Source organism: Corvus brachyrhynchos, unplaced genomic scaffold, assembly GCF_000691975.1.
Source record: "Corvus brachyrhynchos isolate BGI_N302 unplaced genomic scaffold, ASM69197v1 scaffold87, whole genome shotgun sequence".
NCBI lineage: Eukaryota > Metazoa > Chordata > Aves > Passeriformes > Corvidae > Corvus > Corvus brachyrhynchos.
The window spans coordinates 5,434,367-5,459,341 of NW_008239767.1; the positions used below are offsets into that span (position 1 = coordinate 5,434,367).

At 42.3% G+C, this 24,975-nt stretch overlaps 1 protein-coding gene across 6 annotated transcripts in view; it reads right to left on the reverse strand.

Annotated features, from left to right (window-relative positions):
- Nucleotides 1-9,714: 9,714 nt before the first annotated feature.
- Nucleotides 9,715-24,975, reverse strand: part of BACH2 (BTB domain and CNC homolog 2) — a 145,281-nt gene continuing 130,020 nt past the window's right edge. For all 6 annotated transcript variants that reach the window (XM_017742853.1, XM_017742857.1, XM_008640268.2 and 3 more), the window contains 2 exons: nucleotides 19,825-20,031; nucleotides 9,715-16,578 (listed from right to left, as the gene is read on the reverse strand). In XM_017742853.1, the coding sequence (XP_017598342.1) occupies nucleotides 16,099-16,578; nucleotides 19,825-20,031 (687 nt within the window). In that variant the 3' untranslated portion in view covers nucleotides 9,715-16,098. The remainder of the gene's footprint in view (nucleotides 16,579-19,824; nucleotides 20,032-24,975) is intronic.

A 24,975-nucleotide genomic window follows, 5' to 3' on the forward strand; every position in this document is an offset into this window, starting at 1 on the left:
CACCCTGTGCCGGCCCTGGGGAGGAGGGGACGAGCCAGGGGGCAGGACGACTCGGGCAGGACTTCCAACACAGCCCCAGCGCCTCGCGGCCTCCCGGACAAAGCCAAGCTCCCAAACGCTCGGCCTCCTTCTGCAGTGAAAGCAGGAACACCAGGGAATTACTGAGTCCCGAGGAGCTCTAAGTCACCGAATCCCAGCTTCTTTATATTCATTCCATCATCCCAATCAACTGGACGAGGATTGTCCCAGGGAAAATTTCTTCAGCTCCTGCCAGTGTAAGAAAAAGAAGCCTTGAATGCATTGAGTTCAATGACACAACTTCTCTCAGTTTCGGGTTTGTCCCAGACGTGACCTCCAAGTTGAATAATTGTTCAATGAATAAATCAAAAGATCTGCATTAAAAAACACCCCACCAAATAATTGCAATGCCAGAGCCAACGACTACAGAATTGCTTTTTCAGCAGCTCTTCCTTTTCTTTGGCCCCATGCTCTAGGCTTGCTTACAGTCATAATGTTGATAAGATATAGTGCTTGCACTTAAGAATCAACAAGGCTTTCTTAAAAGTGATTTGAATTGTGGTTGCCTCAGATAACAGGTTTTGTTCTTTGAGAGCACAGAGGCTCCTTTACAATCGCTTGCAGTAGCAAGCCCATAAATACCTTTTTCTGGGGCATGTAATAAACAAGATCACTTCACACAAAGCTCAAAATCATAGATTCTGTTCAATTTTTTTTCCTTGCTCTTCCTAAACACCCCCACTCCCCTTTTTTTCTTATATAGACAACAAACAAAACCAACCAACCAACTTCAAATCTTTTGTGGTAAGAAACACAAGGCACCGTTACATTGCTCATCCAAAAACTGTTTGTGGGTTCCAGTTTTCATGGGATGACAGTTCCTACAATAAGCCAGTCAGCATAAACCATGTTAAATTGTCACTTATGTGCAATTGAACCACTTTCCACTTCAATCTTTCTAATACAGAGAGAGGGCCTAGAGCCTAATCTGTTGATCTGCTGGGTTTTGATATTCAGATAGAAGGCTCTTTAAAAAGGTGAAGTGCAGAAAGTTATTTAAAGCAAGACAGAATTTCAGTAGCACCCTGTTGCGAACTCACAGAAGTTGCTTGGCAGCTTTTCCTGTGTAATGACAATGACTCTATCTTCCAGGGGAGCTCTTCGGAGAAATACAGTCAGTTTGCAAAACAATGTCATTACTCTTGAAAGTAACAGTGCTCCAGCATGCTGTCTTTGGAGATCATTACGTGTAGGATTTGTGCTAGCATTTTAAAGTGTGACTGATGTAGGTGTGCTACCTGGTGCTTCCTGCTTACAGCACACAATATTTAAAAGTACGTGTACTTCTTAATACAACTGAGTCAAGATTTTGGCAAATGCACTTCACTCTGGCACTGCTGCAGCATTTTATGAATACTGATTTCAATACACAAATATGCTGGTGCATCACAAATATGTGGAACCTGGGCATTAGAACTTGAAGACTCTTACAGTCTGTATTCCCCAATTCCTATATTAACCATTTAATTTGGTCAAAGGCACTCGGCATTGGTTTGATATGTTTTAACTTGATTTCCAGAAGACAATCATAATGTATGAATAATAGAATCATATAACGATTTGGGTTGGAAGGGATCTTAAAGATCATCTAGTTCCAACCCCCACCCTGTCAAGGGACTCCTTCCACTAGACCAGGTTGCCTGAAGCCCCTTCAAGCCTGGATTTGAACACTTCCAGGGATGGGGCGTTCACAACTTCTCTTGGCAACCTGTTCCAGTGCCTCACCCCCCTCACAATAAAGAATTTCTTCCTACTAAACCTACTCTCTTTCATTTTAAAGCCATTCCCATTTGTCCTATCACTACAAGCCCTTGCAAAAAGTCCCTCTACAGCTCTCTTGTAGGCTCCCTTCTACTTACTGGAAGGCCACTACTAGGTCACCCTGGAGCCTTCTCTTCTCCAGTCTGAACAACCCCAATTCTCTCAGCCTTTCCTCATAGGAGAGGCAATGTTTAGAGAACAGAAAAATGTGTATTACTAGATTTATCTGTGTGATAAGAGCATTCAAAATCTATTGATCATGTTTTTTAAAAAAATAAGTACTTAAAAAGTAATTGTATTAAAAATTTCCAAATGAAGCTTACAAAACTATGCCATCCTACTGTCATCCCTGATTAACGGTGACTTGCAACAGTAATGCAGAGAAAGCACAGACACTTTTTAATGTAACAGTGAATCCACATGAACAAACATACTCTAAACAGCCAAAATGGAGTCTGTTCTAACCTAAATTTTACTAATCTAAGCTGGGTAGCCTAATAGCAGAATTGACACTGTTCTTCAATTTTCTTTGATAACTTTCCCAAACTGTCATCTTTAGTTCCATACTGGTTCCAGTTTTTTCTTTTTCCCTTCATCCACACCATTTGGCCAGAATTTGTCTGTAGCATTCTTCGTATTAGGTTCAATGAGAGATGAGTATCAACTCAACATTGAAAATATCACTTTCTGTAGCTCAATAACCATTCTGGCAACCTCCAACCAAACACCTACCCATGTTCTGTGGTAAGACAGCAGGACAACTGCAGCTGCCCACAAACACTATAGTTTTCTTCTTAGCTGAAAGAAAACCTCAAAGCTACACAAAATCTATCCATCTGATACTGCAAGAGTGTTCAGACAAGTCAACTGCACTCTGTGAGTCAGGACATTGAAAGTACTGAGCAAGTCTAATGGTACAGTTTATGGATGCTTGATCTTCAGCCAGTGATGAGCTTCTTCCTGACCAGTATTATCACCACCACTTCCACAGCAAAACTGAATCTCTTACAAGTAAACAATAATCATTAGGCACAAATAAATGTTTTAAAATTACCTCTTGTAATGTACTGGACCCTCGGATCAAACTATGAAGACCAGGTGGTGGATAGTAATTGGTCAGGTCATATCATGGGATTTTTTTCATAAGTACAAAACTGCCTCTCTCAAAGAGAACAGGAAGTTCTTCTTAGGACTTCCTCTTTGGAGGAAAGGTTGCTTTGGACCCTTAAGAGAGAATTCATTTAGTTCTTCACTGAAAGCCCTTATGAAACAGCGCAGTAGGATACTGAATACAAAATGCATGTTTGGCTATCAGGATTCCTCAACTTTTTCAGACTTCAGTTCAAACCAGACCATCTCTGTATATAAGAAAGAAGAAATGCCTTTCCCATTGGTAGAATTTATACAGGGAAGCCATGTTTGGCCACAGTGCAAACTAGAAGGCTGTTTAAAACTTCCTCATCTGGAATTGGTGGAGATGAAGAGCCATTTCATCATTTCGCGTCCAACTGCAGCATAAACCCCTGACAAAATATTTACATTGCAACTGTTTAGTTTTACACCCAAACTACTCACTCTTCATGTTCAGTTCTGTTTCTTTCACACTGCATTGTCCAAAGTTAATCATTATTCAGACGAGGAAGCCAAAGTGAGAGAGACAGAAAACCTAAAAAACTTATTTGGCTAAAGATCCATTGGGAAAAAAAATACCTTTTTTTGAGGCACTGCTGGTCAAGCTTTAGGTTTATTAGATTCTGAGGACAGAATACCAAAACTGGACCTTCGAGCACATAGCAAAGCAAAGATGGAGTCAATGCATGACATGAGGGTTATTTCTAACTGATTTCATTCCACCTAAACACAGTGACAAGAGCATTGCTGACTGTATGGATGAGCTAATCTCAATATAATGTTACAAAACTCTACGCTGACAGGGGAATCCAGCAACTGTGTACAGCTGAAGTCAGACTATCTGCAAGTCTCCAAAACCTTGGTCCTGAGGACCACATTCAGCATGCTTTGAAGTGACAGAAAACAATTTTTTCACTGATAACTATCTCCACATTAATAATTTCCAAGGCTCACTTAGAGGATACATTTTAGAGAATATACAGTATCTTATCTTCTACGAAATATGGTGGGTACACACATAGTTCTGCCCTAAGGTTTGCATCTCTCACCACATTTTAACTTTTATTTTAGGGGAGATATAGCTGTGGAGCAAGAGGGCATCTTCTGCATGATCCCAGGCTGCCAGACACCATTAGGCAAAGCAGGTCTTAAATGGCAGCTTTTCACACACAGCTGAGTGAAAAGAGCTTCACTGAATTTAGTATATCCACAATCATAACTGACAGCCAGGAGCTGGATCCACAAAGGTGTGTAGGAATTATGCTGCTGTCAATAGGACTCTGCACATGAATGATATTATGAGAAAAAACCCTCATAATTTGCACCAGTCAGGGTCTTGACTAATGGATAATCCATGCTTAAGCCTGATAAGATTAATTGACTGATGCAGTCAAAGGTCAGTATATAATGAGTACCGATACAACCTGTGCTCTCTTGAAAATAGGCAGGGCCAGGAATTACAGCCCAGAATAGGCACTCTCGGGGGATTGCACTGAGGGTGGTTGTCTCACAGCCTGTGCATGCAGGGCTGTGTGAAGCCATTACAACCATCCAATAACTCTCTTCTTATCTCTGGGGGCCATGAAAAACAGATCTGAGCACTCCAAATGACCAGTTAGAGAAGACGGCAGCTTTACTTCCAAAGGCACCGTTTGCCAGAATCAAGCAGTCTTCCTCCTCACCCATTTTCTGCAAACCAGGGAACGATTACAGAACGAACAGAAAGCTCATCTGAGATGACCACAGCCTGAGGTTCCATCTTCAGAGTGTCACAGTGTCATCCCAATTCAATAGCTGAATGCAAGCATTTCTACAAAAGCTGGAGGCTGGCTGGTATTTCCTTGCTAGCTGCATTTGAAGTCTTTGCTAGTCGTGTTTCCTGCCCTTCTAAAGCAGAGGATTCCAGTTGCATGCTACCTGAGCATGTCCAGTATCAGTTCTTTCTGGTCTTTATCCATGTGATAATTTTCTAAAGAATTCTATGGTGTACTCTAAAACCTAGAAGTTTTAATTTGGCTAACTGGGATTTGGAACATGTACACTAGATTGGCAATTCTCTTCACAAAGGCACCAACTTTCAGATGACTTGGAACTAATTATCACATTTGCAACCCATGCCTAAATCTGTATTAAGAGAACTACTGTGCTAGTGCTCTTGCTAGAGTACCCAAGGGTATTCCAAGAAGATGGGGGGCTTGACATTATCTAATGGTTGTGTTTCTTCATGAAGCCATGATAAGTTCCTAAATCACAAAACAAAACTGGAAATCACTAGAAGATGTGTAATGTTCTTAGCAACCAAAATTACTAGATCAAGATTTTCATAAAGAATTAGGCCTTTTAGACACTCCAGATTTTTGTTTTTCAAGAAGTGCGGCATCTTCCCCATCCTCTCCTCCAGAGCGCCCTGTGCTTTCACACTGTAATTTTTCTAAGTCTGTATTTTTGGCTACAAAGTAACCAATGTATCTTTAAAAGCCAGGCTCCCTTCTCATGGTGAATGAAGGGATAAAATTGACAATGAAGCAGGTGGTGACGCTGATACCCTCAGATTGCAGAATTGGTCTGAGATAGGGCTGCTGATTTTATTCATTTTCAGAAAAGGAAGTCTCTGGGGCTGAAATCCTGGTTCTGTCAAAGTTGGGGAAATTTTACAATTCACTAGGTTTGGTTTTCCTCATTGCACTGCTCTTTTATTCCTCTATGCTGTTCAATTTTTTCCTGCTTCTCAATTCTCCATTCAACTTTGAGCCTCTTACCCACTGGGAAAACACTCCATAGTGAGCAGGATAGGGAGGAGAAAGCTGCTGTTCAGCATGAGTGCTTGCCATCTTCTTCAGAACATGGCATGTTTATTCAACCTTTCAACAACATGTAAGGAATAAATATCCACTCATTTAACTAGCTGCTCACCTGCTCTTGCTTCTGGGGCTGCAACAGCTTGATAAGAGTGAATGTACATTGAAATAACAAACCTGATAACCATGGAGGAGTTATTTATACAGCTGAGCTCCACCAGGAAAATCTAGAGGTAGGGTGAGGGAGTGGAAAAACCCTGTGTTCCTCTAGGATTTTTGAGAATCCTTACAGGTATTCACATTTACACCTCTGGTAACTACTGCTGGTTTTGTACAGCTTTGCCGTGAAAACACCTCTTTAAAAAAATAAATAAATCCCACAGTGTTTGTATCTTATTCTGCCCTGGAGCACTCAGAAGAAGCTTGTGGTGATGACAGCAAGTGTACCAATTATTCTGCAAAAGCCACTTGGCCACCCAAATGTAACCATTCACCAGTTGCACAAACACAGATAAACTTTGGGTGTTAGCAGCAGTTGAACACTAATTAACCCCTCTGAGGATTTGTGCAGCAACAAACAAGCTGGATTTTAGAAAAGTGGAACTTGTTTAATTGAGTCTGTCTTTGTTAGGTTTTAAAGAATTCAAAAATATACAAGCCCCCTTACTAGGTATAGGAAGAGCTCTAGGATGGGTTCACTGATTTCAAACAAATTATTAAACCACAGAATTATAGAATCAGAATGGTTTGGGTTTAAAAGGACCTTAAAAATAATCTAGTTCCAACCCCCACCCCCATGGGCAGGGACACCTCCCACTAGACAACGTTGCTCAAAGCCCCACCCAACCTGGCCTTGAACACTTCCAGGGATGGCACATTCACCACTGCTCAGGGGAACCTGTTTCCGTGCCTCACCACCCTCATAGTAAAGAATTTCTTCCTAAAACCTAATATAAACCTACTCTCAGTTTGAAGCCATTACCCTTTGTCCTATCACTACATGCCCTTGCTACCAGTCCCTCTACAGCTCTGTTGTAGGCCCTCTTTAGGTACTGGGAGGTGCTATAAGGTCTCCCTGAAGCCTTCTCCAGGCTGAACAGCCCCAACTCAGCCTGTCTTCATAGGACAGGTGTCCCAGCCTCTCTGCCCATCTTCACAGCCCTCCGCTGGACTTACTCCAGCAGCTCCAATGACATTCTTATATCAGGGTCCCAGAGCTAGATGCAACACTCCAGGTGAGGTCTCACAGGAGCCGAGTAGAGAGGGAGAATCGCCTCCCTCAACCTGCTGGTCACTCTAATGCATTCATGTGTTTATTCTGGTTTAAAAGCAAGGTGTTGCCCCTCTTCCCACCCTCCCCTTAGCATTGACCAAAGCCCTACAAGGCAAGTTTGTTGTCAGCTAAACACCAGATACCCTTCACTATGTGTTGGGGTTAATTACTATGATAGCATTTGTTTTTCTCCTTTAAGCCAATTCATGCTTTCTTTCTCTTGTTATCTTTCAGAGTATGCTCCTAGAACTATCATCCATCATGAAAAAGTAAGGACATTCTAAGGAGAAGAAATAAACGAAGGGATCAAGCACAAACTGCCTTCAGCAGAGAGACAAAAAGCAGATTTTCTGTTGCTATGTTCCCCTCTCCCGCTGCTATAATGTGTAATTGATAATACAGTTTAAAGAAGCAAACACTTATTCCTCCATTTCATGCCAATCCCAGCTGTACTGTACTCTGACTGCTGGTGTTAATGGGTAGCTCTCTCCACGACTCAAGATTTCTCTCACGTAGACTGAGTTGGATCTTGTCAGTGTGTGCTGCCACTGCAGAAACACCCTTGTGTCTTTGAGGGAGCGTTTTGGGATGTACAACTTGTTGTGCATGCTAGTGGTGTTCATATCAGAAACCAGCCTGATCCACAGACCTTCAAGGTAGCGTAAGACCCAAGCCACTGACAAGAAAGGAATAGTTTGATTTGAAAGTAACCTGGAAGGCTACATGGTCTCTATCTCTCCAGACTTCAACAGCCAATGAATAAAAAGACAGAGGAAACACAGAATCTGAAAGGACAGAAAATTAAAGCAAGGGAAAAAAACAGTTGAAGAATACCTGCTGCTCGTCTGCCTTTGCTAATGCAATCCTCAAACTCTGATAGAGCTTTTCCATGCTAATGTAGCGTCCTCATAGCTAATGCTTTTGGATTCAAAATTGAAACTGATATCAGACAATTTAAGTGCAAAACATCTATACTTTTTAGTTTGCTGTTTGAGAAGATCACATCATGGTCACAAAAATCTTATTTGTTTCACAGTCTCATTAATTCATACAGAAGAACCAAAAGACAAGCAAAGCCAAAAAGAGCTCATTTCAGTTTGCTAGGACAGCCTAGCTCTGGAGGGTTGGCTTTCTGGGTTTTATGCAGCCCAAGAAAGCATCACTTCCACTTGTGTACCTGGAAAATAAAGCACTTTCTTCTGACTGTCCCTGACCCTGTTTCTGGCCACATACTTTAAGCTGCTTTTATTTGTCAAGCTTATCACAGTTCACATTTGCTATCAGCTCAGCAGGGAGCGATCTTGGAACAAGTTCGTTTGCTATGCAGCTTTCCCTAAACATAAAAATCCTCCATGACTTGACAACTGTAAGGCAAGGCTAGCAGAAAGCAGGACTGCTGGAAAATAACTCAAGCATAAAGATTGCAGTGTTTTGTTTTTTTCAAGTTCGTGTGATTTACATTCATATTCTGCCTCACTAGAAACTCATTGACAAATTGCCTGTGCATTTGTTCAGTATTTTAAGGCAAAAAAAAAAAAAAAAAAAAGGAAATACTTGAAATGGTGGCCATTAAATGCCAGTAACAACTGAGGGATGGAGAAACAGCTTTGCTAAAGTACTTTGTCTACTGCCAGGCTGTGTAGATGCAGTGGATGCAACATCTTCTGACAGATTTGATAGGGTGGGAAGCCTTCCTCATATTCATACATGCTCAACAGGAAGATTCAGAAAACTGAGTAATGCAATGGAAAGTAGTGTCTGATTTTCTTCCATGAGAACCTTAAGACTGAAACACTGCAGGCAACTTTCACTGCTGCAGATGGAGGAGAATGCAGCTTGCATCTCTAAGGTTGGTGGCCCAGGGAACACGATCTACGGTCTCCTGTTTGGTGATAAAAAAAGCCTGGAGACCCCCCTCTAGCAGCTTGCTCTCCTCCCCACTCCACAGCCAGCAAGCATGTGGGCCAGGGTAGGACAACTGGTCATGCCATTCCCCCTCCCAGGGTCTCCTGCCAAGCTATTGAGCAGGCTCCCAGCTTGTGTCTGACACAAGGAGAGAGGTGGTTGATGTGGGAGCCCCACAGCACAAACAGTCCCCGCTAGACCCCATGTCCTGCTTGTGGTAATAGCATCCGAAGCTGTTGTAATTTCTTCTTTCCTTTCTGGCTTTTCTGCTAATGGTCCATGGCACAGGTTTCCTCTTTCAGAGAGGAACACTACAGAGATTTTTCAGCTATGTTTTGTTTCTACAGAAACCTCTCTAAGTTTCTCTCACGTTTTCCTTAAAGGGGAAACAAACCTCAGCCTCTTCCCTTACCTTCCAATAAGAACACTGGCTCTTCAGAAGACCAAAACAAAGACTGAGCAGAATTGCCTGAAGTCATGCACTAGGGGAATGCATATAGATACAGCTTATTTGATTTTCCAAAAAAACTTATTTCACGTTTGCAAAGGAACACCCTGGGCTGTTCCTGCAGATCAAAGGTAACTGGATCCCTGGATCAAAGACTACTAGTGCATTAGCAGTGGGACCACGTGAGTAGAAGTCTCTTCATCAGTCTAGAGATTCACCTGGCAGTAACAAGCACACCCAACCTACCCTCCTGAATCTCACCTACAATCTACGTGTTAACCGAGCCCTGCAACATTGATTTCAGAGTCAAGATTAGGCGATTTACAATACATAATGATATGTCTTTATTTCATCAACAGAAATGGTGTCTAGACAAAATTCAGTTAACACTAGCAATTCAAATGAATGAAAAGGGTTGGGTGGTTTTTTTTCATTTTTGTTTTTTTGCACAATACTGTATTTACAATGAGTAAATGACATTTTAAATTCATTAGTTCATAGCAATGCTTTCTTCCAAAAAGGTAAAAATTCTTAGTAACAGAGAGTAAGCATCAACAGCCACCTCATTTATTTATACAATAAAAATCACAAGAAACCACAGTCACCTAGAAAAAAAAATAAAGACAAGCTTAAGAACTAGTACAATAAAATGATGCATTGAATTAAGTTACATTAATCGCATAGAATTTGTGTAAAAAGTATGTAGAAAAAACACCTGATGTAACCTGTTACAGTCATTGACCAGTTATGAGAGGTACAGAGGGTTATACAGGTAGATATGTGTGAAAACTGTCCATACTGTTTGACCTGGGGAGGAAGAGAAGAGGGGTTGCACCCCCTTGCATACACTGATAAAACCCTGTTTTGAATATGGCCTCTGAAGTTTGTAAGGCATATATAAGAGGTGCACTTGTAACCAACTGGTTCTGGAACAAACTCTTAGGGCATCCCCACCCTTGAAATCAAAGGTGATGCTTGGAACTTTGAGTAAACAACCACGCACCGAATATCACCAAAGGGGAACAGGACATGCACATTTCTCTCGGGTACATCACAGATGCAGGGTACCACTGGCCTGGGCACGGGGTGCCAGCCACAGCTCCCAGCACGGGGCAGCTGCTCCCTCCTCTGCCCACATCCCAGAGTGTGGGCTCCTCTGGCTGCAGGGATGAGCCCACCGTCGACTGCAGCCCCTGCTTGGCTCCCTCCAAAACGGGGGGGAGTCATTTAGGTTTGTAGCCTGGGACAATCTCTGCTTCTAAGCAATCAATGAAATCAAACACTGCCAGTTGCCATTTCTATTTTGGGATGCTAGTTTTTTTCTGCATGCCCTTAATTAGCCAAAAGGGACAACAGTGGCACTGCATGAACCACACAGTGACTTTCACTTAAGTCAAGGGCTCTGCCCACAGTCTCTTAAGTTTGTACAAGAACAGGAGTCATCTAACTGGCTTTTTAGCAGTTGTTTGGTTGGGGTAATGAGCTCATAAAAAGATATTTTTATTATTCTTTCCTGCCCAAAAGTGATTTTGTTTGCAAAAATGGCAATATTATCCGTGTAATACCTTAAAATGCATATCAATAATTGACTTCGATATAAATAATACCTATCTTGGTGGAGTGTAGGAAAATACTGTACACTTAGTCTTTGCAAGTAATGCCATTAAAATTTTGAGAGTAAAGGGAATAATTATTCTACAGACCACCAACAATAGATCTTTTAAATATACACACAGTATTTGAACATATGCATATACACATATATTGTATTCTACAGCATCAGACCTGATGCCTGAGTCATAAAATACTCCAGGGAGTATTATAAATATACATATATGTATTATAAACAGGAAAATACACAAACACACACTCTGACTAGAATTATAGATGTATGTATACATACATACACATATCTTATATATGGATGCAAAATTAACTTGGACTGTGTTGGCAGAGACAAAACTGAAATGAAGTAAAAATCTGTTGAGAAAATTTCTAACAGGAAAGAGAGCAGAAATTCTTTATGTTAATAGTTTTAGTTTCACCTCACTTCTGATAAAAATAAAACTGCTCCATACTTAGCAGATCCCCTCCTTATGCAAAGACGCTGCTCATACTGAGCTAAAACTTCTCAAGGCAGCCCTAAAATAGAGACTTTTAAAATGATGTAGCCATAGGCTACAACATTCACCCAGAGGCACCTTCAAAATCATCTCAGATCAGGAAAAAAAAAGGTGGAAGCAGCACTCCATGTTGCAATGGTAGAGGATGTGAAGTGGAGCAAAATGTAAGCCTGTGGAAACCTGGCAAAAGTTCACTTTATCTCACTGCAAAATTCACTGTGGGTCTCCTATTCTGCAAGTGCACCCCTTGCTCTCTCTTCACCATCACAGCAGGGGATTACAAGACACAGGTGAGGATGTGGTGTTGATTCTGGAATCGCAACACTTCACCATGCTTTCTCCTCGTGGATCAGTTTTCATTTTATTACAGGATTATAGTGAGTCCAGCATGCAGATTTGTTTTATTTACTAGGCAATCATGAAGTCACATATTAAAAAAATTAAACATATATCTAGGCATTTTAACTTCTATGTAAGCACTCTTTAGGATACAGACTTGACGAAGTGTCGCATTCCAGATTAACAACCACACTATCAGCATTAATCATTTCTCTGGCAGGACTTAATCCACTTAGCAAAGTTATGTATCTCGTTCCCACTCTCCTTTTTAAAGAGAAGTAGCAGTTAGCATACTAATCACTGTGGCTTGCTTTTGCAGCACATTTTACTTCCTTGGGAAAAAAATAATACAGGGATTAGATCCAAAAATATAGTGCATCTTAAAAGCAGCATATACCCTTAGAAAGACATTTAATAAATTACTTGTACAATATATAAAATAATAGTTTTATACTGCAGCATCAAACTCTTGACGCCTGAGTCATCACGTTAGGAAGTCAGTGATATAAATACTGGGATCTCCTGATAACACAGCCAACATTTTTGCTTTTGTTTTGCTTGTTTTCCGTTTTGTTTTCCGTTTTGATTTTCCTCTCTCTCTCTTTTTTTTTTTTTAAATATATTTTTTCACTACCTTTTTGTTCCAGAATCAGCTTGCAATGAGCTTTAATTGTGTTCAAGGCACCCCCAGAGAACGCAGAGAAACAAACACATTATATAGTGTAGTACTCACCTGACAAAGCATAACAAGCCTAAATGAAATGAGGTTTCCTGGCAATACAAGTATAGCAATAGCAGAGGAAAAGGAGGACTAGATACAGACTGGACAGAGCTCCAAGGACTCACATGCCCATGGGAGCAGTACAGTGCTCAGCGGGGAGATGGGGTCTCACCACGCCATTCCCAAGCAACGCCCGGCAGGACAGATGCTGCATGTATCCTCTTGGACAAATGCAAAGAGATTCTTAAGATCACAGTGACCACTGGCCAAACTCTTAAAATTCTGCTGTCAGATTTTTTTTGCTCTTCCCAATGATATTTTGTGGTCACTTGGTTTGTCTTTGTGAGAAAAGAATGGTTGGGTATGTAAACTGGCGTCCAGGTCTGAAACTAATTCTCCCAATATCTTCCTTTAATGTTAGCCCAGAAACTGCTTTGAAAGCCACATGGTTCAAAATAGCAAAAAAACCCCTCAAAACAAAATAGAAACAAACAGCAACCACCACCACCACCAAAAAAACCCCACTGAAAAACCATGATACATGTAAATATAGGAAGCAATGACACAAAATCAGCCACTTCTAATGGGAAAGAATGAAATAAAAAAGAGAGACGAGCGAAAGGTTGAGGAAGAGACACTTATTTGAGCAGTGGTTTTAAATATCAGTTCCCAAGGTAGAGGAAATCAAGAGACCCAGCACCAGTATGAGGCCAGGTCAAACCTAAGAGCTGCAGCGCAATGGGTTGTGTGGGTGGGTTTTTTAAACCGTTGGAATGAGGTCAAGAGTACCAGTTGCACATGAGTTGTTAGTAGAGTAAATCTTCATGTCAGGAAGCAAGTTAAAACTTGGTTTTATACTCATAAAACATTCTATCTATTCATATATATAGGAGGTCACTTAAAAATAAAAAAGGCAACAGAAAAACATCTTTAAAATACTGTGTCAGTTGACCCTTCCCTCCCGCCCGCCCCCAGTCCCCCCAAGTAGCTATGACTCTATAATGTGATTCACATTTAGTTTTAAATTCTAGCTTTCAACATGGTCTCATAGAAACAAAACTTCTCTGCGAAGCACAGAACTGCTTTGCAACGTCAACGAATTCAAAGGAAAATCAAATCCCACCCCCCCGCCAAAGAGCTTCTCAGTGAAGTTACCTGCAAAGGATGGCTGGGAGGGGGTTCAGATATTTTTAGGTTAAGCTCTTCTAAAAAGATAGGACAACTCCTCCCCCTTTTTCAACCATGTGAACTAGGAGTTTATGGCATTTGTATATTTTTGAACATTTAAAGGTAAGGATTTTGTACAGTAATGATTAATACTTAAACATAAATATTTTCCTACATTATATACTAGTTTTTCTTTGTACATGCGGGGAAAAAAGTATTTTCAACAAACATGGCACATGCTATATGCATTTCCTCCTCAGTAGCTTGGCTACAATAGTTTGGATGAAGAGGATAAAAGCAAGACTTTGTGGCGAGTGGGCGACAGTCCATGAGCACAGTCTGAAGATGGAAGAAAGTGGAGAGAGGGAGCTGATTCCTCCTCCAGGGTTCAAGATGCTGATCTACTTGAGTGCCTCAAAAAACCACCAGCGCACACCTCTAGTGTAAACGTTAGCACAGAAGACCACATTATCACTTAGTGCTTCTGAGAAGCTGCTTCCCCACACTTCCTTTTTTTTTAACAGGTGTGAACAGCTGGTCATTTTTTTTTCAGCGAGAACAAACAATATCAGCCAATAAAGCACATGACAGTTGTCGTCGATAAAGCCACACAACCTGGCACACATAGGGCAAAGAACCACAAAATAAAAACTCAGTACACTTAGAATAGTAATAATTATTAAAAAAGCATTAGGAGGTTGTTCTTCTGTCTACACTGTACATACAGATGTTATGCTTGGAAAGCTGCTGTCTCACACAGTCATAACATGAGTCAACATTAAGATACAAGTCCAATACAGTTACAACTAAGCCAATTCACTGAGTAGTCTCCTTTGAGACAGCATTCTTTTAGCTGCAGCTTGTGCTGAGGGCAATGCTGCAGGATGAGAGGATCCTGGAACACAAGAATTTGATGGGTAAGTGACCAAATCGGGTGTTGGCAAACGTATGTTTTGCTCTTAGAGGATACAGTGCTAGCTGGACTTCCATAAGGAAGCCAAAGTTAACAACTAGGGGTGTGATCCTGCAACTCCGCCTACCTAGGCAGGGTCACAGACTTCACCAGACCCACCTCTGCAACTTGGGTCTGGTGGGGAGAACAGGTAATGTCTGAGGACAGCTGAGGTCAGGCTCTGGGGACTAGCCGGAGCAGCAGTTGCTTCCATGAGTAAAGGATGCAGAGTGGGGCTGGAGAAAAAGCCCCCAAGTATATTGATGAGATCTCTTGTTTGCCTTACTTCGTGGAACATATGATGAATTGATCCAGTTGTCAAATACACTTTTCTCTAAAGAGTGAAATATACTTTCCCCTATAAGACTCCAAAAGCATCATTAACAGCACTTAAACTTGGCTTGTGAAACAGAAAGAAGTCTAAATATAAAAATAATTCAAGCAGATTCTCTTTACAAACTGTATAGTGAATTCAGTATTTGGCAAGACCGTTTTTACTACATAATGAGCTCCTGAGTGTTTGTCTATTAGCTAAAAATTTTCTATTTCCTTTAAGCCATAAAGCAAAGAAAACCATATACTCAAGTTATTCTGAAGTCGTGACTTCATTTATGAAAAGAGGTTTGACCAGAAACTCAGTGCAAGTGGCAAAGTTGACCATTACTGTACAGTATCTGCAAGAAAATAAAATAACTCCACATTGCTCAAGTGGCACAAAATGGCTGTGCCAAAAAAATTGTCTATAATAAAATCTCAAATAAGTTTCCAACATTAAAATTTTATAAATAAGTACAAATTGAATGCTATTGCTGAACTGCGAACTGAGGAAAAAATTATCATGTAACAAGTTACCAAACTAGTTCTAGCATCGAAGACAAAAAGGAATGTTGGAACTTGTTTATACAATAGAAATGAAAGCTTCCAGTTTGTAGGATGAGAAAAACTGAGGCATGCAGGGACTCTTGCATATGGATATATATATTTTATATATATTATATATAATATGTACAGTTTAGCTATAAAACTTTGATGTGTAAAGAAGCTGTCTTCAATGAAAAATTGAACATTCAGAGGAAATTCCTGAGTTAGGGTTTTGTGACATGGGCCACTGAGAAAAAAGCTGTGGTTGGGTCCTCAGAGGTGTTATGTCCATCCCTGTTAAGATTGAAATCAACATACAAAAACAGACAGTGTTGCCACTGCTTCGTTCCCTGCCTGAGCAAGGGATAGCACCATTGTGAAGAGAACTCCTGCTTGTAGAGAGGAGGGAATACTTAAAAACAGTATTGCTGCTAAGACCACTGTAGTGTGCACCAAATACGTTCTTCTAGACAACAAATGAACACTGCCACTGGCTGACTGAAGAACACCTGACCAGGTGTAATGTTAAGGTTACGAGTCACTAGGTGTAATCTTTCCTAGGCTGCTCATCTGTTGTACATTTATCAGTCATTTCCTGACAGAAGTCTACCGTGACCGTTTGGCTGCTCTGCTCTGGTGGAAGCTCTCTCTCGGGGTAAGTACCTGCGTCAGCTCCATCCAACCCCCCGCCAGCTGAACAATTTTCCGAGATGTTGTTGGGCAGCCAGGGTGCTCCCAGTTGCACTGAGCCTTGCTCCGAGCAGCACTGCATGCTCTCCCCGACGCACTGGGAGGTCACCAGGCTCTGCTCCACACCAGCTGGGGTGGGGCTGATGGTGGTGACTGGCTGTAGATCCATGGGTCTGAGAACGGGGCAGTATCGGTGGAGAGCTTGGATCTGTTCCGGGCTCTGCATGTCTCTACACACTTCTTGGGAAAGACACGAGAAGTTGTCTAACAATTCTCCCATGCTTGCTTTCAGCTGGTTCCTTTCGGAGAGCAATTTCTCTTTCTCACACACCTGAAAAAGAAAGAAGGCATCTTAGGCTGGGGAAGGTACATCCACTGCATGCTCATTCTGGGCATGTATGAACAGAACCCAAGAACACCAACATGTCACAGTTGTTTTCATATGGCCAGAAGAAAAGTCACAAATACATCAAGTATTTGACTACCACGAGGTCTGCGTGGACTGTAGTTTGGGAAGCATCTGGAGAAAAACATTTGAACTGGAAGAGGATAGAATCACAAGTTATTCCCACAGAATTGTTCCCTGTATAAACTAAGGCTGCCTGACAGATGATACAAAAGAACTCTGAAAAAACCATTTCGATGGAGAAGTGCCATTTCCCATCTAATCAGCAAGAACACAGGGGTTAATTCCTGAAGTGAGGATAAGCTGCCAATGTTTGGTTCACCCTTGAACTGCTGGGTTGGCTGCTTAGGCTGGGGTGCACCCCCTGGAGCCCTGTTACCACTGAGAGAGGTGAGTTTATTCAGAAGAGAGGACCTAAGTGTGCTCTGGGGACTGCACCATGGCTTGTTTTCTTACGTCCTGGTGCTCAATGGTTTGGGCTTGATCTAATACAGATATTTTTATGATCTAATACAGATATTTTTATGAACCCAGCCTAAGGTTTCACCTCTAAAAAACGGTGTTGACTCAGTGTAGACTGACTGGGATGGTCCTGCTGCGTCTCCTTCTGTCTCAGGCAGGTGGGCATACTGCTCAAGAGAGTTGATGAGATTTTGTAGAGTACCAGAACTATTTCCAGAGCTGAGCTGGCCCCAAAAGCAGCACAGCCACGTATCTCACCTAGTAACACTGCTAAACCCAAGATGTCTCGGCATCTGAGGTGTGAAAGCTCCACAACTCAGATAATCCAGCTCTGGGTAGTTGTTGACAGCTGATAGTATTGTCCTGGGTCCAGAGCCCACACTGGAAGCATACAGCTGTGTGAATGCGAAAGAGAGCAGTGCACATGAAAAGAACGAACTGCTAAAATATTGATAAATCTATCAAGAAAGCATAAAAATAATAAAAAAATAAACAGATGCTCAAGTACATCTTGAGATGATGAATTATGGAGGAGAATATGCTGTGAGTTTGCAGGGAAAAAAGGGAATGTGAGTGGGTAGATGAATGAGTGAGAGAAAGCAGGCAAAAAATATTACCTATCAAACTCTGAGGATACAACCATTTCACTCACTGTCTGCTGTGAAACCATCTGTGTCAAGAAGATGGGTGACTTACAGTAAGTAACTACAGGGGGAAAAGGGGTCTTTCATAAAAAAGGCCCAGCCAAGTGAAAAACCCTTAAACCACAGCACCTTTATATAATTCACGAGACTGGAAACTGCTGATCACAAAGTGAACAGAAGATAACAAAGGAAATTCCAGTGATCACGTATTGTGTGTTTATTCTTCTCCCTGTCCCTGTCTTCCAGCTCAGGGGGCTGGGTACCCAGAGAACAACAGGTCTCACTATTGAGTAAGACGGAGGCAAGGAAGGCATTAAGCACCTCAGCCTTTTCCTCCTTCTTTGTCACTATGTTTCTCCTGCATTCAATAAAGGATGGAGATTCTCTTTGGCCTTCCTTTTGTTACTGGTCTGTTTTTAAAAACATTTTTATTGTCTTCTACAGCAGTAGTCAGATTAAGTTCTAGTTGGACTTCTACCCTTCTAATTTTCTCCCTGCATAACTTCATGACATCCTTGTAGTCCTCCTGAGTCGCTGCACCTTCTTCCAAAGATAATAAACTCTTTTTTTTCCTTGAGTTTCAGCCAAAACTCTCCGTTCATCCAGGCTGGTCTTCCCAGTGGCTCGTCTTTTGGCGCATGGGGTCAGCCCGCTCCCATGCCTGTAAGATTTCCTTCTTGAAGAATGTCCAGCCTTCCTCGACTCCTCTGCCCTTCAGTACTGCCTCCTTAGGGATTTAGTCTCCTAAACAGGCCAAAGTCTGCATTCTGGAAGTCCAAGGTGGCAGTTCTGCTGACCCTCCTCCTTAGCTCTCCAACAAGCAAAAACTCCATCATTTTGTGATCACTGTGCCCAAAAACGCCTCCAGCCATCACTTCACCCACCAGCCCTTCACTGTTTGCAAACATGTCCATTGGAGTGCCTTCCCTACTTGGCTCACTCACTGCATATTGCCACATATCCAAGTCCCTTTCGCTAAATAGAAAGTCAGTGTTTTTTTGGGAAAAATCCTGCACCTCAAATGGTTTTTGATTCCTCAAAAGCAGGGATCAAGCCCACAAGGCCACTCATATGCCATTCATTCATTCATTTCCCTGAGATGCGTGTTTGTGCTGGGGAGAGGACTTAAAATTTTTATTTTCTCTATCCACAGTTGATTACGTCAGACAATAAAGGCAATGTCACAGGATTGCATGAAATCAATGAACCCAAATTAATTTTCAAGTGAAGGCTACAGGTTAAAGGCTGAATCACCCCTTGCTGGTAGTCCAGCCCTGGGAGAGCTGCTCCTGGGGCTCTGGAGAGTGAGAGATGGGAACTCCTCCCCATCACCAGCTCAGTGCAGAGGGACAGGCATGTGCAGCTAAGACTGGACCTGCTTCTTTTGACAACCTGATGAGAATCCATCTACTCTTTCACTGTGCAGAACCTCTGACTCATCCTGTACACACTGTGCATTATACTCAGCGCAGGAAGCAGTTGCTCACTATTTTGTTTATCTTTGTTATGTTGTTTGTTTTGCATCAGTGGAGCACTACTCTGAACAATGTTTTGATTTTTCTTTTTTCCCCCCAGGGCTTCAGCAGCACAGCATCTGAAGGCTTCACAAGCCTTGATGATTTAAGCCTTGCAACCATCTTGCGAGGTCAGTGTCATCTCCCTGTTACAGACAGGAAGCAGACAGGCACAAGGAGCAGTGAGTAACCCAAAGTCACGCGGCTTTCTGCCATTTGTGAGGTGATGGCAACTCAGCTTCTTCCAACAGATCCCTGCTTCTTTCACACTATGTTTGCTACAGCTTGTGCAGAGAACAAAGCACCATGAAGCACAAAAAACCACACCTGAGTTGTCCATACCATGATTGAGAGAGGAATTTTCTGAGCAGCCACTTGGCCTCACTCCAGTCACCTCACTCCCTTAAAATGTGGTAGCACTGTCTTACTGTACATTCTGCTTATGAATGTACAAACTGACTGAACCCACTGAAGTCTGGAGTGGAATTGCTGTCAATGACCTGCAGGCTGCAGTGGGTGGAGCTGGGCTGCGGCGAGAGCACGGAACTCACCAACTTGCGGATTTCACATTCGAGGTTCTGAATACAGTCCAGTTTCCTCTTGCGGCAGCGCTGAGCTGCAATCCGGTTCTTGCTGCGCCGACGGACATCGTGGATGAACTCGAGCTGCTCTGAGGTTAGCTTGTGCATCTTTATCATCATCTGGAAATCATTCCTTGGAAGATCTGTGATTTGATCAACAGGAAAAGGAAGTTTCACCTAAAACAAACAAACACAAGACAAGAACAAAGAGTCATATTTTGCTTGCTCAATGCAAGCTGAACAACAGTGAGCGGAAGGACGATCATCTTTGCTGCCACCCCCTCAATAAACAACAAACCAAGTTTTACATTGAGCAAGTTCTTAACACTCCCTTGTGGCACACTGTGGAGGTCCAGATGGTAAGGATAAGATGATAATTGTACTTAAAGCAGCAACATATACGAATCTCGGACAAAAATTTCATCTTTCAACAAAGACCTAATAACTGATGTCATTGCATTAAAAGAAGGTTCTGTCCACTAGGAGACATGGCCTTTTGTAAAGAGTGAAGTACCTTGCTGCTATTAAATTCAAACTAGTTTCAAGGAAGGGGCTATTACCACAGCAGGAAATGTGTCTCTGGTTGGACTGCAGGACTGGAAGTTTGATTAAGTGTGAGGTTAAAAATGCAACTGACACCTCAAGGGGATGAAAAATACTGTATTGCAATTAGGAAAGGTCACCTAAGCAGCATTTCAACTGAACAGTACACCACGTAAGAAGAAAGGGTCAGAGGAGTGTGATGCAGCGTATCCTACCCTGCTAAAATATATACATTTTAAAATAAACCAATATATGTTGACACTGTAACCTTGCAGATTTTAAGAGCACTGAAATTGTATTTCTTGAAAAAGTCAGGGTCTGGCTTCAGGAATTCTTCCAATTATGCATTAAAGCAGAGCAAAATACAAAGCTCCCAGCAGTCTGAAGCAATGAACACACACTGTGTCAAAAGCTGGAGAAGGGTGGATGTGTTCAAAGACTTTAGCTTTTTTTTCCCAAAATCTATCAGCTTGCTCAAATCAAGGTAAGCACCTCTCCTTAGAAACCTTGCTCGATGTAGATGATGTAGAGCCTCGGACTGATAACTATCAAAAAACTGATGTTCCTCGGCCAACTATTTGGTGGTCAAATAAGCATCAGCTGACAAAGCTGAAGGAGATGCAGAGTAATTCAATTGACCCCTTCTTTTTATGAGTCATACCCTCACTGCCCAAAAGATGGCAGTAAATATTTATGTTTCTGTCCCTGTTTGGTACAATCGAACCTCTGCAACAAGGAGGCTATTCTGCACACGGGCTATCAAAGAAAGTAAAGTTGCTCCAGCCAAATGAAAGATATGGGTTGAAAATGTTCCTTTGATATTTAAAATGTGCATTGTCTTCAAATGGTGCACTTCAAAATTACTTGGAGATAAAGAAAGTACAATATGGATTATAAGTAAGTTATCTTTATCAAAGAGCTGAGTTGTTCAAGCAGAACAGTTTGCTGAGGACACACGTACACCAACACACAGCGGTGGCCTCTGGCATCGACAGTCATGGACCCTCACCAGGCACCTGAACCTGCCAGTAAGCAGCTCCTCACCTTGTCTATGAGTGTTCTTGGGTGTTTTCTTGTACCCTTCTATCATTGCCCTGTGCATTGCCAAGCCTGAGGTATGTAAAGTTCCATGCAAACACGTGCAAACACCTACCACATTCTTTCAGATGGCTTCATGCCCTGAATGTTCATTCATGCCCTGAATGTTCATTCATGCCCCTCTGCCCCATGTGTCCAGGCACTGCTTCATAACACACTACTTGACAGGTCAATTTATACCAGCAAGGAATGCCAAACACTGCCCAAACCCTCCCAAATTCTTGCTTGTACACACAAAGGCTGACCTTCGGCACAGTGATGTGGACTACCTTGTTTACAGACTGCCAGCTAATGACAAGAAACCTGTTTGATTTCCCCTCCTGAGCCTTTGGATGGTCAACATAAACCCAGTGTCACCTGCTTTTCTCTCAAGCTTCAACCAGGGTCTGAAAATGAAAACAGCCCATGCTTTCCTCTGAAAGACACCACAGTTTCACTGCAAAACCAGCCCTTTCATGTTTCCAGTTTCTCCTTATTTTTTTAAGACCAAAACAGAAAGCAGCATTACCTTTATTTCTCCCTACCTCTCCCTTTCAAAACATATTTACTTGCAAGGAGGAGATGTGCTTGCAGCTGGAATGGGAATGAAAGAGAAGCAACTTAAATATGTCAGGTAGAAGTTGCTGAAGGGAAATGGGAAAATAAATAAAAACAGATTCATTAAAAAAAAAGGGATTGAAAATAAAACCATCTACACAGCAGACCAGAGACTGCTATCAGTAATCCCAGCATAATCCCACTCATGTCACAGGCAGCATTGCACAGGATTAAAAATGTGAAAGGGAAAGTGGAAGTGAGTCAGGCTCATTTCCTTCACCATTCACAGCATTTTTATTGCCTGTCTCCCTCTTCGAAATCAGCTGTCAACTGAAAAAAAAATACCAACCCACCAAGCTTTTGGCACGGACACAGTGAATAACTGCACCAGGGTGTTGCTGCAGTGAGAGGCTAAAGTGTTTTACATCTGCACAGGGCAAGACTCTCAGCTGGTATTTATCATAACAGAGTGGTGAGTCATTTTGCAAGAGCCTGCAACTGTGCAGTGGGTGGGATTCATGTGACTCACCCAGAGCTGCCTGAAATGATGGGTTGGGACTACCTAGTATCTGGGTCCCTTCAGATGGCAATGCATCCTGCGCGGCTTCTCCCCACTTCTGGCTGCAGAAGGAGTGGACTTAAGACTCAGAAAAGATTCTGCATCTTACATTATCTATAAGGAGGCGAGAGAAACCTTACCTGAGGTGTCTGAAAAAGACAGTCAATATTTTCTAAGATGCAAAAGAAAATCCCAGCGAGTATACTTTCTCGAAAAGTTTTCTTTCTAATAACTATGACTTTTTGGTTCAAACTATTTCAAGTTAAAAATGTAAGTGGGATCCCTGCTCCTTCCAGGAGTTACTCCAGCCAGAGCTAACCTCACAGAGCTCCAGAATCTTCCCTTATCAGCACAATTACTCTTTCCATGCATTTTTACACCAGCAGCACAAGCTCATTATCCACCACACAACAAACAACCTGGCACCTTCTACCACCACTGCAGACTCTATTGCCCCGACTCTGGCTGATGACACCCAATCCACCCTGGTGAAAAAGGAAATCTGGTTAGGATTTTGTGGCATTTTCCCCCCCATATTAATATTAGGATACCAGTGTAAATGTCAATGCTTTGAGTGGCTAAGTCAGAGCAGCGATGTAGACAGACAGGGACAGTGACTGACTCAGCACTTGCAAGGCCCATATATTACCAATTCCTTCAAGCTTCACTAGTTAGGGCCAGCTTGGATCATATGCTAGTTACTGCTGTCCTGCTCATCTACTGTACTAGTTACTGCTGCTGCTGCTGCTCTCCTGCCTCTCCTTTTTGTCTGGAATAAAGGAAGGAGTCTAGGACCTGTATTCACTCACATTAAAATATAAATGTCAACTGTTGGGAATTTCTTTATCCTATGCCTAACCTTAGCTTTTTCATTCTTCCTTTGTATCTATATTAAGACATCATCTTCCCTGAGCTGCTAAGTGCTAATAAAGGCAATGAACTTTCCAAGCCTGACTTTAACATCACAGAAACTAAAAGGACTAATATATTATCCATAAGAAAAAACAACCATTATGCAGTGGGTATGGGAAGGTGGAACTCATCATACCAGTTGGTCAGTTGCTCCAGAGCTATAAGAAAAAAGCCTGCTGCCTTAGTGCCCTCAAATCCTGAAAGCCTCTGACACTTAAAATTGCTGTCCTTGGAAGGCTCTCAGGACCCACCCAAGCAACCCAGCACAGGGGCTCAATCATACTAATGCCTTTTTTATATACAGAAATGGGTACTTTGCTTCACACAAAAGAGCCCAAGATATCAATGTTGTTTTTCCAAGTACCTTCCTTAGCATGCAAGTCTGTCTTCCACAAACACTCAAGAAGAAATTAATTCCAGGACAGGAGCTGAGGTACGTCCACCTGCATTAGGGGCTCAGTTGCCTACATGGTATTTCAGGCACCACTTGTGGTCCTACAGAATAGGGACCTATTCCTGTCCTGGTTTCACTTGGACAGAGACTATCTAAGAAGCACAAAGACAATGGGCCATCATTTGTGTAAGAGATAGCCAAGATGCCCTCCCACTCATTTTCTTATCCCACTGTCTACTGGCACAGGTAAAGCTTCAAAACACCTCCTTTTTCCAGGTGTCAACTACACCAAGATGGCAAAGGACTGCAAAAGGAGAATGGTGAGCCCAGGCAGTGAAGATCTACCATTCTGTCAATAAACCAGGCTCTAAATTGTCCCATTTCAGATCAGCAGGTGCCACTGCAGACAGTGAGTTCCATCTGACACAAGACACCTGATGGCCCTGTAGTGGCATGGGGTCAACTCCAGCCTCACCTTGTGAGGGCCATGAGAGGCATTTGGGTCAGCAAAAGCTGCCTGAGAGGGCACTGCAATGGACCTAGTGGAGGCAGCCTGGGTAACCTTTTGATTTGCTACCTGCCTCACAGACATAGGGGACCAGGCTAATCCCATGGCTGAGTGCTTTAATGCAACAATCAGGAGATGTGGATGGGGTTCTCATCCTTTAGCCCGTGACTTGGACTTGTATTCAGATCACACACTGCTGGTGCTCAGAATGGTGGGCTGACCTCTTCCCATTCACGTCTTGCAGTGTCCCCAGCTTTCAGCTCTTCAAAGGGCACAACAGTACGATACTTCTGCCCTTTAACAGGCTTCTCTGAGACCAGGGATAGCACAGAAACACAGACAGAAGCCACAGGTGCACTTAAGAATGGAAGATCAGGCAGTGAAATGAGAGGGGTTAAAGTACAGTATTTCTCTGAAAGGTTTGCTTTTGCAGCTCAAGAACTGGAGTCCTTTAAGAGCTCATGCAAGGTCTTCAGATCAGGGTATAAAAGAACTGGTTGTAGGGCTCCACGAAATAATACAGTGTTTAAAAGGACCCTCCTGAAATTTCAGGCTCTCGGTGTTGTTGTA